This window comes from Muscardinus avellanarius (genome assembly GCF_963383645.1).
Source record: "Muscardinus avellanarius genome assembly, chromosome: 8".
Classification (NCBI taxonomy): Eukaryota; Metazoa; Chordata; class Mammalia; order Rodentia; family Gliridae; genus Muscardinus; species Muscardinus avellanarius.
The window spans coordinates 58981316-58996145 of NC_137794.1; the positions used below are offsets into that span (position 1 = coordinate 58981316).

General features: G+C 37.8%; 1 protein-coding gene across 3 annotated transcripts in view; it reads right to left on the bottom strand.

Annotated features, from left to right (window-relative positions):
- Window positions 1-14558, bottom strand: part of HACE1 (HECT domain and ankyrin repeat containing E3 ubiquitin protein ligase 1) — a gene marked incomplete at both ends in the record, with an annotated part of 91976 nt that extends 77418 nt beyond the window's left edge. For all 3 annotated transcript variants that reach the window (XM_080700201.1, XM_080700200.1, XM_080700199.1), the window contains 4 exons: window positions 5725-5829; window positions 6934-7023; window positions 7946-8000; window positions 14483-14558. In XM_080700201.1, coding sequence (XP_080556327.1) covers window positions 5725-5829; window positions 6934-7023; window positions 7946-8000; window positions 14483-14558 — 326 coding nt within the window. The remainder of the gene's footprint in view (window positions 1-5724; window positions 5830-6933; window positions 7024-7945; window positions 8001-14482) is intronic.
- Window positions 14559-14830: the final 272 nt, after the last annotated feature.

Genomic DNA, 14830 nt, shown 5'->3' on the forward strand with positions numbered 1-14830 from the left:
AGGACAGACTTCTCCTATGATGTCTACTTCAGTGTGGACAAATTTGAATTCATAATCAATTTATATTAAAAAGCTCATTCTGAAAACAGCAGCTACAAGAAATAACCAAGACTCAAGCCATTTAGCAAACATTTACAAAGTACCTATATGTTGTATAAGACACCCATTTGATAAAAACTAAAATATATAAGTATTAAATGGCAAAAAAAAATCTTTAGGAAAGTAGAAAGGCATCCAAATTAAAAAGTGGGTCATTAACTCTTATTCCTTTTCTTTTTGCTGACTTAATAAGTAAATCATTTAACATTTGTCATATTTCACCTTTATTATAGTCTGTCCAATCACTGTTGAGAGAGTGATCAAAACTATTTTGGGTTTTATTTATTTTTTGGTACTGGATATTGAACCCAGGGTTGTTCTACCTCCAAGCTACCCACCCATCCCTTTTTTTTTTTTTTTTTTTGAAATAGGGTCTCACTAAGACACTGAGGGTTTCAAAAGTTGCTAAGGCTGCCCTCAACCTGCAATCCTCCTGTCTCAGCCTCCCAAGTACTGAGATTAGAGGCATGCACCACCATTCAAAACTACTTCCTATGTGATATTTATAAGGCCTTTACTTTTGAAGAACAGTACACTAAGAGTATTTTTAAGCAGACCAAGAATATCTTGATATCCTGTCTTCTGAGTCTAAGATCTATTTCTTGATGCTCACACTAAAATCTATGACTAAGTCTACTACTACAATTACTCTGGACTTTATAATCCCAACCCTGTAGCATGTGTCCTTCTCTGTATGGTTGTTGGCAGAGTACTGAAGTATTTTTGAGTCATGTAACCTTTTCAAAGACCTTTGTCACTATTCTATCACCACCTCGGGTAATGTATCTAAATCTGAGATCGATTTGGCAAGAGAATGAATAATTTACTCTATGATGACATATTATAATATTATCTACTGTGCTAATTACTGTAAAAACAACTGCTTAATAATCACAGTTAGCCTATTAAAACAGTGGACAATTAAACTGGCTCACATGTTAGCTCATAAAATGAGACAGACCAAATAAGGTAGAAAAACTGTCTCCTGCCCACCTTAGATATTACTATAATTCTTATTTATTTAGTTCAATTTTCACCATACATGAAAAAATTTGGCCTCAGATTGATCCAATTATACCCTTATCACTTAGGCAGTTACCTTAACTAGCTAGAATCCAAATTTAGAACAGGAAACAAAAATATCTTCAATATTAATCAAAAGAAGATACCTGATAGGAATTAAATTCCATAAAGAAGTTTCACAATGTTTGAAAAAGTTTATGAAATTTTTCAATGCCTGAATCAAAAACTACTTATTTTCATTTTAAGTTAATGCCAATCATTTTGGTAACATTTCTAAGTCCAACAGAATTTTGATAGGTAAAAATAAGAGGCAGAGGCACACATAAAGATATAACACCTGAAATGCACTGCTACAAAAAAGAGACAAAAAATAATTACAGTAAGACTTAAAATGGGACATAAGAGCATAACCATATTCAAATGATGACCACTATTATCAGGAAGAGGTAAAAACATTTTCTGATTTTTAGAATACCTTTTTTTTTTTTTTGGTGGTACTGGGGTTCCTAGAAACCCTTCTACCTCCGGGCTATACTCCCAGACCTATTTTATATTTTTATTTGGAAACAGGGTCTCTTAAGCCAACAAGGCTGGCTACGAACCTGCCCGAGCCTCCTGTCTCCACCTCGCAAGCACGAGGATTACAAGTGTGCGCCACCACGCCGGAGTAGAATACCTCTTTAATTTTTAAGTACATACTTTATTTAGAAAAATTCTTTTTTGTGTGTGGTACTGGGGTTCCTGGAAGCCCTTCTACCCCGGGCTACACTCCCAGACCTATTTTATGCTTTTTAAAATTTGGAAACAGGTTCTCTTAAGCCAGTGCGGCTAGCTTCGAACCTGCGCGATCCTCCTGTCTCTGCCTCCCAAGCAAGGGGATTACAAGCGTGCACCACCACGCCCAGCTCTTTTTTTTTTTTTTTTTTTTTTTTTTTTTTTTTTTGTGGTACTGAGGGTGGAACCCAGGGGCTTTTCTACCTCCGAGCTATACTTCCAGTCCTATTTTATACTTTACTTGGAAACAGGGTCTCACTAAGTTGCTGAGAGCCTCTCTAAGTAGCTGAGGCTGGCTTTAAACCTGTGTGATCCTCCTGTCTCAGCCTCCCTAGCACTGAGATTACAAGTGTGTGCTCTCACACCCGGCTTGAAACCTACTCTTAACCAGAAACCTTACTCTGATATAGTTCGTTCCCAAATAACTACAAACTGGGTATAATATATTCACCGTCTTTAATTCCAATAATACAATTAACTAAACAAGCAATTTAGGAAATAAGCCATAGAGTTACGAGTATAAAACATTAGCAGAAGGCACATGCATGCATACACACAAACACACACACACACACACACACTCCACATACACAAAAAAAAGGTGGAAATGATGCTTTTCACAAAATGTCATTATAATACACGTAATAGTAAACTTCTTAATATATTTCCATGATAAAAATATTACTGAACAGTTTAAGAAGCTACTAACTATGACAATCATTTTAAAATGTAATGATCTGATGTGTACATGTATTCCTCTACTATCTTATATTCCATTAAGATGTACGGCTACAATGCACCAATAAAAAAAATTTTAATAAATATAAATATCCTTAATAATAAAAAATTTTAATGATCTAAAAGCCAATTTAAGGAAAATAAATATACTTTATACTTTTTTTTCTTTTTTTTTTATTGGTGCACTGTATTCATACATCATAGTAGGATACATACTTTTGTAGACATACATGCACACTTTTCTCAGTCAGCCCCCACCCAATCCCCACCCCATTCTCTCCCTATCCCTCCCTCCCATGCTTGGCTTAGTAGTTGACATCTAGTATTATGGCAATTTATCTAAAATTAAAAATGATAATCTCACATAACAGTTTCATTTGTCTGATACCAAGCTTTTGATGACTTAAAGATAACATTTCAATATTTCTTTTTGCTTTCTTTCTTACCAGAGAATATTTTTTTCTATTTTTTAGGTGAAACTATCATATATTTATATATTTATTTTTCAGAAAAAAATCTATCCTAATATGGAATATGGACTCTAGGTACCCAAAACGATCTTGAAAAAGAACAAAGCTAGAAGATATATATTTTCTGATTTCAAACCATATAAAGCTACAATAATTGAAACAGTGTAGTACTATTCTAAAGGCAGATATATAAACCATTGGAGTTAAATAAAAGCCTAGAGCTAAATTCTTCCCTATATTGTCAAGTTATTTTTGACAAGGTTTCCACGAACATTTGGTGGTGGAAATACTAATCTTTTAACTAAATATTGTTAAAAAAATAATAATTACATGGAAAAGAATAAAATTGGACCCTTACCTAATCCCATATACAAATATTAACTCAAAATAGAGAATAGACCTAAATATAAATCTTAAGACTATAAACTTTTAGGAGAAAATCTGGGTCATTAGACCTCACAACATTGAAATTGGCAGTGATTTCTTGGTTATGATTTCAATGGCACAGGCAACAGAAGAGTATACAAACTCCCTAAAAAATAAAAAAAATATTGTATATCCAGAGACAATGTAAACAGAGTTAACAGTTACTAATAGAATGGGATAAAATATTTCCAATTGCTATATCTGAAGGTATATTAATATTCCAACTAGAAATCCTAAAAATTAACAACAATAAAGGCAAACAATACCCTTTACAGATAGGTAAAAGACTAACATAAATAATGAATCTCCACAGATAACCAATCTTAGTTGTCTGTTGGATGGAAAATCTTGTTTCTCTAGTTCTGGAGTGTGTTACCTATTTCTTCTTTGTAGTTAATCTCTTTGAGTATTTTCTCTAGTGCTGGTTTTGAAGACATAAATTCCTTCAGTTTCTGTTTGTCATGGAAGCTTCTTATTTCTCCATCTAATTTGATAGAAAGTTTTGCTGGGTAGGAAATTTTTGGCTGGAAGTTGTTTTCTTTCAGAATTGGGAATATGTTACTCCAAGCCCTTCTGGCTCTCATAACTTGGTTTGGGAAGTCTGGAGTGATTCTAATTGGTTTGCCTCTGAATGTCACTTGGCCCTTTGCTTTTGTTGCCTTTAAGATTCTCTGCTTGGCTTCCACATTGGTCATTTTGACAATTATGTGGCGTGGGGATCCTCTTCTCCGATCCTGTCTAAAGGGAGTTCTATAAGTTTCCTGGACCTGTGTATCAACCTCTTGCTTTATGTCTGGAAAATTTTCTATTACTTCCTTGAAGAGATTGTTGATCCCTTTGGTTTCACTTTCTTTTCCCTCCTCTATTCCAATTATTCTTAGGTTAGCTCTCTTAAAATGAGCCCATATTTCTTCAATATCAGATTCCTGCTGTCGGATATTTTTTCCTAGATTAGAAACTATGCGTTCATTTTTGGATTGCTCATCTTCTAAGAACGAGATTCTGTTCTCCATGTGTTCTAATCGGTTGTTTGTGCTTTGAATTGAGGCCTTTACTTCATTAATTGCATCCTTTATCTCTTTCTGGCTCTCTCTGAGTTCTTTTCGAAGCACCTCTATTATTTCTACAGTTATTTTCCTGATTTGATCTTCTAGAAATCTCTGATTTTCTGTTTTATCGAGTTCTGATGTTGTGGGGTTGTGGGCATTTATTGCTCCAGTATTATTCCTCTTTCCCATGATTTCGGATGTTTGTGCCTTCTCTGGGTTCTTCCCTTGGGTCACTATGACTTCACTTAAGGTGTTCTGGATCTCGAGTCAGTAGTATCTCAGACCCCACTACTCCTTTACTGGGTTTTATCACAGAGTCTCCGACCCAGGGAGTCGATAGAGGCTGCTTTAGACTATGGGGGGTGCCAGGTTGCACGTTCTCCTATGGTGTGATATCTCTGCCACTGCCCCTCCCCCACTGGGTCAAGTCCCAGGGAGTACAGTACTGGGATTTCTCCTCTGTGGCCCGCAATTTGATTCACTGTTCTTGAGTACGCAGATGTAGCTGTACTGGCCTCGCTGAATTCACTGCTGCTGCCGCCCGTGGCAATATGGCGCCGCTGCCACGCCCTTGGCCGTGAGGCTGGCGTATTTTTTCTTCTCTGGTTTTGAGTTCTACTTTGAGTCCCTGCAGCATGTGCTGAGCTCAGCCACTGGGAGCTTTAGATGCTCCCTGCGCTGAAAGATCCCGCCTGGCTGTTCTGCACCGGCTCACCTCGTCTTGCTGTAGCTGTCCTGTGAATTCGCCACTGCCGCCGGCAGTATGGCACTGCTGCCGTGTCCTCGGGTGTGAGGCTGGTATATCTCCTCTGTGGCTCTGAGCTCTGTTCTCAGTCCACTTTCTCTCTGGAGCCTGGTGATTTTTTGTTTCACTGGTGATGGTGTTTTCTGGCTATGAAAGGCGCTGATTTTGTGGTAATGGAGATTTGTTGTTAGCGGGGCTCTTAAGCCCTGCTTTTCTCAGTCGCCATCTTCCCGGAAGTCCCTTACTTTATACTCTTGAGACAAAAAAAAATCTACACATTATTTTTTAATTTTTTTCCTAAGGCAAATATTGGAAAAATTACAAAATCATGGTAGAGTAAAATATTGTTAGTCATAACTGATAATACAGCTTTCACTATTTTAGAAAATTAAGTATTTACCCATTTCTAGCTGCCAAATGAAGGGGTGTACAGCCTGAAATATCTTGATAGTTAGGATTTGCTCCTTTCTTTAACAGCAGAACCAAGCATTCGACTGATCCACAACTAAAACAATATTAAGAGAAAGTTCAGATACATTCAACACATAACCATACTTGACATTGTTTAATTAAAAAACAAAAATTTTATTTAGTGCTATAAAATTCTATTATTTTTAAATCTTTATTTATCCACAATTTGATTTTAACTTCTGTCATAAATAAATATCCTCTATTTTCAAGATAACATATTCTATTCTAAAAGACAAAAGTATTTGATAAGTTCAAATAAAGCAAAACAAAGAACTAATTTATGAAAGAAGCCAACTTTTTGGCTTTCTAGGAACCAAGTCAATCATGAACAATTAATTTCAATACAGAAAAATCCTGAAAGGAGAATAGGTGTCAATTAGCTAACTGACTGATTACACATTGGGAGATTGTGGATAAAAATCATACTCCCACCTACATAAGAAATTATAAAGCCAATGACTTCATATGTAGTTAACATATCCTGTTTATCCACTATGTTAATGGGATCAAAAGAAAAACTTAGTGAATGCAAACTCTAGGTACATTCAACCCCCACATCTAATACAGAGGCTAAGACAACAAGAACAGGAGATGAGTTCAATCCCAAAGTTAACAATTTATCTAGAGAGAAAATACATGGCACACTATACCCTAAACAAGATAAAGCACTACTTGGCTAGCCGGGTATGGTGGCACCAGCATTGTAATCCCAGCATTCTACCTCTGAGCTACACTCCCAGCATTTGGGAAGCTAAGAAAGGAAGATCTGGGTTCGCAGCCAACCTCAGCTACTTAGTGATGCCCTTTGCAACTCAGTGAGACCCTGTTTCAAAATAAAGAATATAAGCCTGGTGTGGTAGCGCAAACCTATAATCTCAGCATTTGGGAAGCTGAGACAAGAGGATTGTGGTTCAAAGACAGCCTCAGCTATTTAGTGAGGCCCTTTGCAACTCAGTGAGACCCTGTTTCAAAATAAAGAATAAAATATGGAGCTGGGAATGTAGCTCAGAGGTAAAATGCTCCTGAGTTCCATCCCTGTTCTTATCTCTTTCCATAACAACAGTGAGGCAATGCTGACTCAAAGTTTATGATCCTTACTATAGACCAGACTCTTAACTCAAAATATCTTTAGTCTTACTTTGCTGCAATGTGAAGCAGGCTTCTTTTCACACGTCCAAATGCATAATTGACATCGAATTTTGAATTTGATAATAGTTCAGACACAGACCTATACCCCCCAAAAACAATTAAAAGAAAATCAGTATGTAAATTTAATATAATCAATCAAGATAACAGCTCTTTGCTACTTTAACTAATTATTCAAAAGGTTCTGTCCCTTATCAACCAAATAGCAAGGCACTTATTCTTTTAAGAGTAGAAGGCAGCAAGGCAGGCAGCAAAAGATAAACTGGTGGAGACGGTTCCTCATTGCCAACTCAGACTGAGTTGTTACCTGCTCCAAGGACACACAACAGAGTACGCTGCACTCTCCCTAGATTCTGAAGAAACAAATGTGATAGGCTAGCCTGCTCCCCTACCAAAGGTTGAGCCTACCTACTATTAACTTTAGCCAAGTAAAGAAAATCAGACAAAAACATTTTTTAATTATACCAGGTAGGATATTTAAAGTAAAAAATAACTTGTATTTTGTTTAAAAAAATAATTTTTTCTTTCTTCTCATTATAGCCAACTACCCTAATGGCTAATCACAGAACAACTGACTGTTACAAGTGTGAAGACTCACGCACAGACCAGAAAACCATATCTTAAATGTCCCTGTATACCAATCAATAAAAAGAACATTAAAGTAAAAACACATAGTTGCCCTCAGACCTAATCTTTGGCTATAAAGACCAATAGCGACCTCTAAAAGAAACTACCATAATATTTATTTATTTTCTATTTTAGTGGTCAACCAAGTACTTGACAATATCCAATTATTCATTTAGAAAATCTCTTACTATAAAATTTTATGGCTTAGATATGGATCTTGGACAGTCTTAATCCTTATTTTACAACAGAAAATTATAATAGGTTAAATAACTGGTCCCAGGACAACATTTGTGTACAAACTATAGGGTTGGGTGTGTATATAAAACATTTAGAACAATTTATACCTTTCAAAAAGCATAAATTTATCAAACACTTACCTGTGTTGATCAGCCATAACCATTGGCATTAATGTATAAACAGCAGTTTCATTATCTAAGTTTAAAAAAAAAGAATTAATTTGTCTTCTACTTTTTGCACAGCATGAAAGCTAAGATTAGGGGTTTTTTCTTTTTTGCTTTTTTTTTTTTTTTTTTTTTTTGGTGGTACTGAGGTTCCTGGAAACCCTTCTACCTCGGGGCTACACTCCCAGACCTATTTTTTATACTTTTTTTTTCTTTATTTGGAAACAGGGTCTCTTAAGCCAGCATGGCTGGCTTCGAACCTGCGTGATCCTCCTGTCTCCGCCTCCCAAGCGTGGGGATTACAAGCGTGCGCCACCACGCCTGGCCCTAACTTAGTCCTTTAAAATACTCATGCTAAGGGCTAAATGTAGTTCAGTGGTAGAGCACTTGCCAGTATGTATAAGGCCCAGGGTTCAATCCCTAATACCACAAAAAAATGAAAATATAATCTGATACTAAAAGTAGTAGGTTAAAGTTTGAGGAAAAACAAATCATTGCATAATATCAAAGTATCTCCAAAAAATATGAGAAAAATAGTACATTTATATTAAAGAATCCAGAAGACACAACCTTAACTGATAAAGGACAACATCATTTGAAACAGTTCTTATTAGTATCGTGTAACTCCTAACATGATCCACTAAGAAGAGAATACCACTTTTGTGTACTCTTGCTAAAAGTATATAACTCCAATCTAATTATGAGAAAACATCTGACAAACCCAAGTTTAGGGGATTCTACCAAATACCTGACCATGCCTCCTTAAGTCTCAATGCCATGAGACAAAAAAAAAAGGCTGAAGAATTATTACATTTGCAAGGAGACTATAGAAACATAACTAAATGATCTGGTATCCTAGATCGGATCCTAAAATAGAAAAATCCTAAAATAGAAAAATGTGAAATTCTAATGAAATCCTTAGTGCAGTTAACAAGTAGTATTATACAAACAGTAATCCTATACAAGTATTAATTTTTTAGTTTTAATAATTGTTCTATAGTTGAACATAAGAGAAATATAGGTGAAGAATTATGAGAACTCTTTACTATTTATATAACTTTTCTATAAACCTAAAATTACTGGGGAAATTTTTTTTAAAGGAAAGATTGTTATAGATTAAAAGAGATGAATCAACCAAACGTAATGTGTGGACTTTAAATACTCAATCATATAAATCAACTTTAGAGGATGCTTTTGAGAGAAACTAAACATAGATTGGGCATCTGAGCTTAATAAAAAATTATTGTTGGCCAGGCGTGGTGGCACATGCTTGTAATCCCAACGCTTGGGAGGCCTAGACAGGAGGATCGCATAGGTTCGAAGCCAGCTTCAGCTACTTAGTGAGGCTCTCAGCAACTTGTGGTTGAAAAATAATTCAGGTATTTAGAAACACTAAGTTATTTGTAAAGGAGGTGGAAAATGTCATCACCATTTCTTCCCATTTTGTTCATTATTTCACCCTTTGTAAGTAGATACATAAAAAGCAATTTGGTATTAGTCAACATTCACAAGTTCAGTACATTTTATGCATTTAAAAAGAATATAGAAGAGCCGGGCGTGGTGGCGCACGCTTGTAATCCCAGCATTTGGGAGGCTGAGACCAGAGGATCATGGATTACAGACTTAGTGAGACCCTGTTTCAAAATAAAGAATAAAAAATAGGGCAGGGGGTGTGGCTCGGAGATCGAATCCCCCTGGGTTCCATCCCCAGACCCGCCAAAAAAAAAAAGAATATAGAAGCTGGGTGTGGTGGTGCAAGCTTGTAATCCCAGCATTCGGGAGACTGAGAACAGAGGATCACAGTTCGCGGACAGCCTCAGCTACTTAGTGAGACCCTGTTTCAAAATAAAGAATAAAAAATAGGGCAGAGAGGTCAGAGTTCTAATAGCTCAGAGATCTAATGCCCCTGGATTCCATCCCCAGACCCGCAAAAAAATAAAGAATGTATGTTCACAGCTGGCCTCGGCAACTTAGAAAGGTCCTCTACAACTTAGTGAGGCCCTGTTTCAAAACAAAAAATAGGGCTAGAAGTGTAACTCAACAGTCGAATGCCCCTGGGTTAAATCCTCAGTACCCAAAAAAGTACTATTTTGATAAATTTAAATTCACAAATAAGGGCATTGTCTGTTTATAGTTTATTATGAAATGATTTAGTTCAAACTATCATGCTTTAGAAACAGATTTTATTGGGATGTGTGTTACATGAAAGAATGTAATGTCAAGGGGAGCTTAGTGTGTTGTTTTCATTTTCTGGTAGGAATTCATTGATAGAAAACAATTTTACTGAGTTGCAATAATAATTTTAAAAAAACAGAAGATAAAACAAACTAAGAGTATAGACTGTGTGTGTGCGCGTGTGTGTGTGTGTGTGTGTGTGTGTGTGTGTGTGTGCACGCGTGCGTGCACTAGTGATTAGGTTTGGCCCAGGCTCCTACCTATTCCACCACTCTAATGGCACACACTGTAATGGCACACACTGCTTCTTTAAAATGACATCTTTTAGATACCCGGTGGCTTTTCCAGCTATACATTTCTTTCATGGCCTACTTGATTGACATGATTTTGTGGGGTTTTCTGGGTCAAGAGAGTACAGAAACATTTCCACAGATCACCTCAGGCTGCTTACAGGATAACAAACAATCTTATTTAAGTTGCATCTAACTTTATAAAATATAGGTTACAGGTAAGGATAAAGAAATAAATATAACCACAACTATGGTGCCAAAAGGAGACTACCTAAGAAACACTACCCTAACAAAGGATAGAATAAAATTTGTTGCCAGGTGCCTCCTTTCATACTCTGGAAAATACTATGAAACTAGATATATAATTAAAGTTTTCAAAGTGATAAAAAGGTTTAATCTCTTGTTTTATCAAGTATGTTGGCCATTTTTATTATTATAGTTTTCGAAATCAATTACTAAAAGGAAAACCTTAAAGAACAAGGAGTTTGGATTCATTATAGATGCACAATTTCTCAAGTCATCACATAGGAGTGATTTTTCTAAATATGTCATCATTCACATATGTATGCTAAAGTGGGCTCAAATTCTAGTTTATTAAACAAACTACATTTACTTCAAATGCAATAGTTTAAGCTTTTTTACCCACATATGTGAACAACATACACCAACCCTTTAAAGTTCTTTGAGAACCCATATCCATGAAGTAATTTCTCTGCCTTTACCTCTTTTTCTCTGACATGACTATTCACTGTCCAGTATTACTCAAAACCTGCTGTCCACTACTCAATGGTAAAACCCAAGTTTTTGCCATGTCAAGGAAACAAATGTGTCTTCTAGCATCCAAGTCAGTAATCCAACTATCTACATGTTCATACTAGCCACAAAGTAAATTTTAGAGAAAAAGCTGGTTAAAAATTTTACAAAATAATTTGTTGTAATTAGATGCTTACTGATTGCTAGATTTTAATAAAGCAAAATAAATTTCTTAAATTTAGAGAAGCTTAGAGGATCTGTTCAGCCCTTACAATGAAAGCATAACACGATGTTTATAGTACATGATATATTTGAGAGCCAAACTCAGAGAATTCAAAAAGAATTGTCCGAAATTAGAATTAAAAAAATCAAATTTATGGAATGAAAAAATTTATTACAAAAAAATCAACAAGATGCCATTTTTGCCTAGCAACATAGTGAAAAGTTTCACTTTTACTTTTTTTTTTCTGTACTAGAGATTGAACCCAGGGGCATTCTACTTCTGAGGTACACCCCCAGCCCTATTTTTTATTCTTTATTTTGAAACAGGGTCTCATTCATTGGGAGGGCCTAAGTAGCTGAGGCTTGACACCAACAGGCAATCCTCCTGTCTCAGCCTCCCAAGTGCTAGAATTACAAGCATGCAACACCACACCCAGCGGAAAAGTTTAACTTTTAATTATAATACTCTAGTTTTGTTATTGTTAATGGTTATTTTGTTTAATTTTTGTGGTACTGTGAATTGAGTTCAGGGTCATTCTACCTCTGAGCTATACCCTCAGCCCTTTTTATTTATTTTGAAACAGGGTCTCATTAAGTTGCTGAGACTGGCCTTGAATCTGCAATCCTCCTGTCTCACCTCTCAGGTACTAGGATTACAGGCCTGCATCACAATGACCAGCTTGTAATACTCTCTAGTTTCTGAGCACCCAGACTGCTGGTGAAACTTCCCAAGGAGTAAATTGAGATATTGATACCTAAAGCCTTAAATATGTCGACATAATTAGATCCTATTTATTAGTCTTCTAGGAATTAACCCTAAGGAAACAGAAAACCAGACTAAGTCTCAAGTATAAAGTTGCTCCTCATAAAATCAGTTGTAAAACAAAATTAGATTTAACTTTTGCTACATGCATCCTATGAAATCCTTTAAATTCATTAAAGATGTTTATGGGTATAAAAAATATTTGAGGGATTGGAGATATAGTTTAGTGGTAGAACATGTGCCTAGCAAGCTGGAGGTCCTGAGTTCCATGTCCAGCAGCAGCAGCAGCAGCAGCAGCACCACCACACACACACACACACACACACACACACACACACACACACATACACACACACACACACACACACACACACACACACACACGGTTTGCAATGTTTTCTAAATGCAAAATAAAAGACTATATGCAGTATGATTTTTTGGCAGAGAGAAAAAATGAGAGAATGGAAGAAAATAAAGAAAATGCTAACATTGTTTATTACTGGGAGGTAGAATGACATCTCTTTTACTAATTTTCTAAATTTTCTACGATGAAAATATATTACTTTTAAAACCTGTAATCCCAGTACTTAGATGGCTGACACAGGAGAGGATCACAGGTTCCAAGGTTCCAGGCCAGTCTCAGCAACAGAGTGAGACTCTCAACAACCTAGCAAGATCCTGTTTCAAAACAAAAAATAAGGCTGGAGTTATAGCTCTGAGGTAGAATGCTTCTGGGTTCAATCCACAGTACCAAAAAAAAAAAAAATCTAATATTATCAATACATTCTATCTTATATTTATGTAAAAACTATCAAATTCGATCTAGGCACTACAAGTAACAATGTTAATGAAACTGTACACAAAGCCTTCATCAACTGATACCAGTGATCTGAGGTCAGAAAATGAGTAAGAGGGGTATCTAAGTAATAAATTCAAAGGTAGAATTCAGAAAGAATACAGAAAAAGAAAAAGTTGAAGCTGGAAGTCTCCTTAGCTTATTGGTATGATATACAGCTTGAGATGTTATGAGCAGTCACAGGTGTTCCTTGCTTCTATTTGTAAAACAAAGAGTCGCTTTAAGTTTGAGACTAGTCCTTTGGCTTTACCTACACACATCCATTGTTGCTTTAAGATAACCTTTATAGACCTTTAAGGTCTATAGTTAACTCATTAATGCAATCCATAAAAGCTTTCTCTATAAAAGTGTGACTGCTCTCTCAATAAAACATGCAGTTGTACATGAAACTGCATCCCCTGTGTCCTGTGTTCAGCGGCTCTGCCCTTGCGTCTCCAGTGCACTAGACAGACACTTAGCAAAAACCAGATTCTTTTTAAATTAATTAGTTCATACTAGCAAAGTACCAAATACATAATTATTTTTTGACAGTGCCCAGAAATCTTCCCTACTCTGAATCCTAAGTAAAGACTTGGGAAATTTTGTTCAAGAAGATTATTCCCAAAGTCCCCAATGCCAATGTTCTTTCAAGAATTCAAAAGCCTTCTTCCATATAACTTCCCCAGCACCAATTTAAAGAAAGTGTTGAGAAAAAAAAAAAACTATAATAATAAAGAAAAAATTCACCAGTCATAAACCCCTCCTCATTCCTCTGTCACTTGGGCATAAAAAGCAAAAAGCCTCTTGGAGTGATCACTGCTGTCTCCCACTGCCACTAAAACGTGTGAATTTGTGAGGCTGCAAACACGTCTCTTCTCCCCTCACCCTTCTCTTTCTTTATGGAACTCTGACACATTGAACAGGAGTCCTAAACTACAGAAATCATGCCTTATTCCTCTTTATGGGTGCACCCCATAAAGAGGAATAAGTCTCTTAAATAAATGAAGACTGAAGGGAGGCATGTCTATGAAAGAAAAAAGTACGTATGACGACAGGCACAAAATGCTTTAAGAATAGCTGTCTGATGTTTGACAACCTTTAGTTTGTTGTCAAAACACAACAGCGCCCTACATTCAAAATAATAACAACAGTAAGGCTGCTTGACCTCCCTCGGGAGCTTAAAGTAAGCAGTATCTAGGAGCATCTCTCGATCCCCCGCCATCAACAACTGAAAAGTGGCCCAGAAGTGTAACGTTTCCCCGGCCACCCGGCTGGCATTTATGCTCCTTCGCCAAAACCCCTTAGTCCGGAGGGACCGGGGTCCCGACACACCCAGCTCCCCCAAACTCGCCCCGCGGGCCGTGGCGACCCGCCCAGGAGGCCGGGGGTCGCGGCCCGGCCCCTCCCAGCCCCGACGGGCGGGCGGGCGGGCGTCCCTGGGCGGGGCAGCCCGCGGCGGGACCGGCCCCGCTCACCCTCCGGCAGCTCCACGGTGCGCGCGCGGCGCAGCGAGCGCGTCAGGCGGTTGAGCTGCTCCATCGCTCTCTCCATCCTCGGCGCGTCCCCCGCGGTCCCCGCGCCGCGCCCGCGGCCCCGGCGCCCAGCGTCCTACATCCCGCCCCGGGCCTGGCCAGCGGCAGAGAAGCGGGACGCCAGGCCAGCGCCAGGGACTGCGACGGCCGCGGCCCGGCTCCCCGACGGCGGCCGCACAGACGCCCCCGGACCGCCCGGGGACGGCCCGCCCCTCCGCTCGCGCCCTTCCTGCCGCGGCCGCAGCTTCCCTCCCGGGCTCGCGCGGCCTTCTGGGAGCTGTAGTTCCGGGC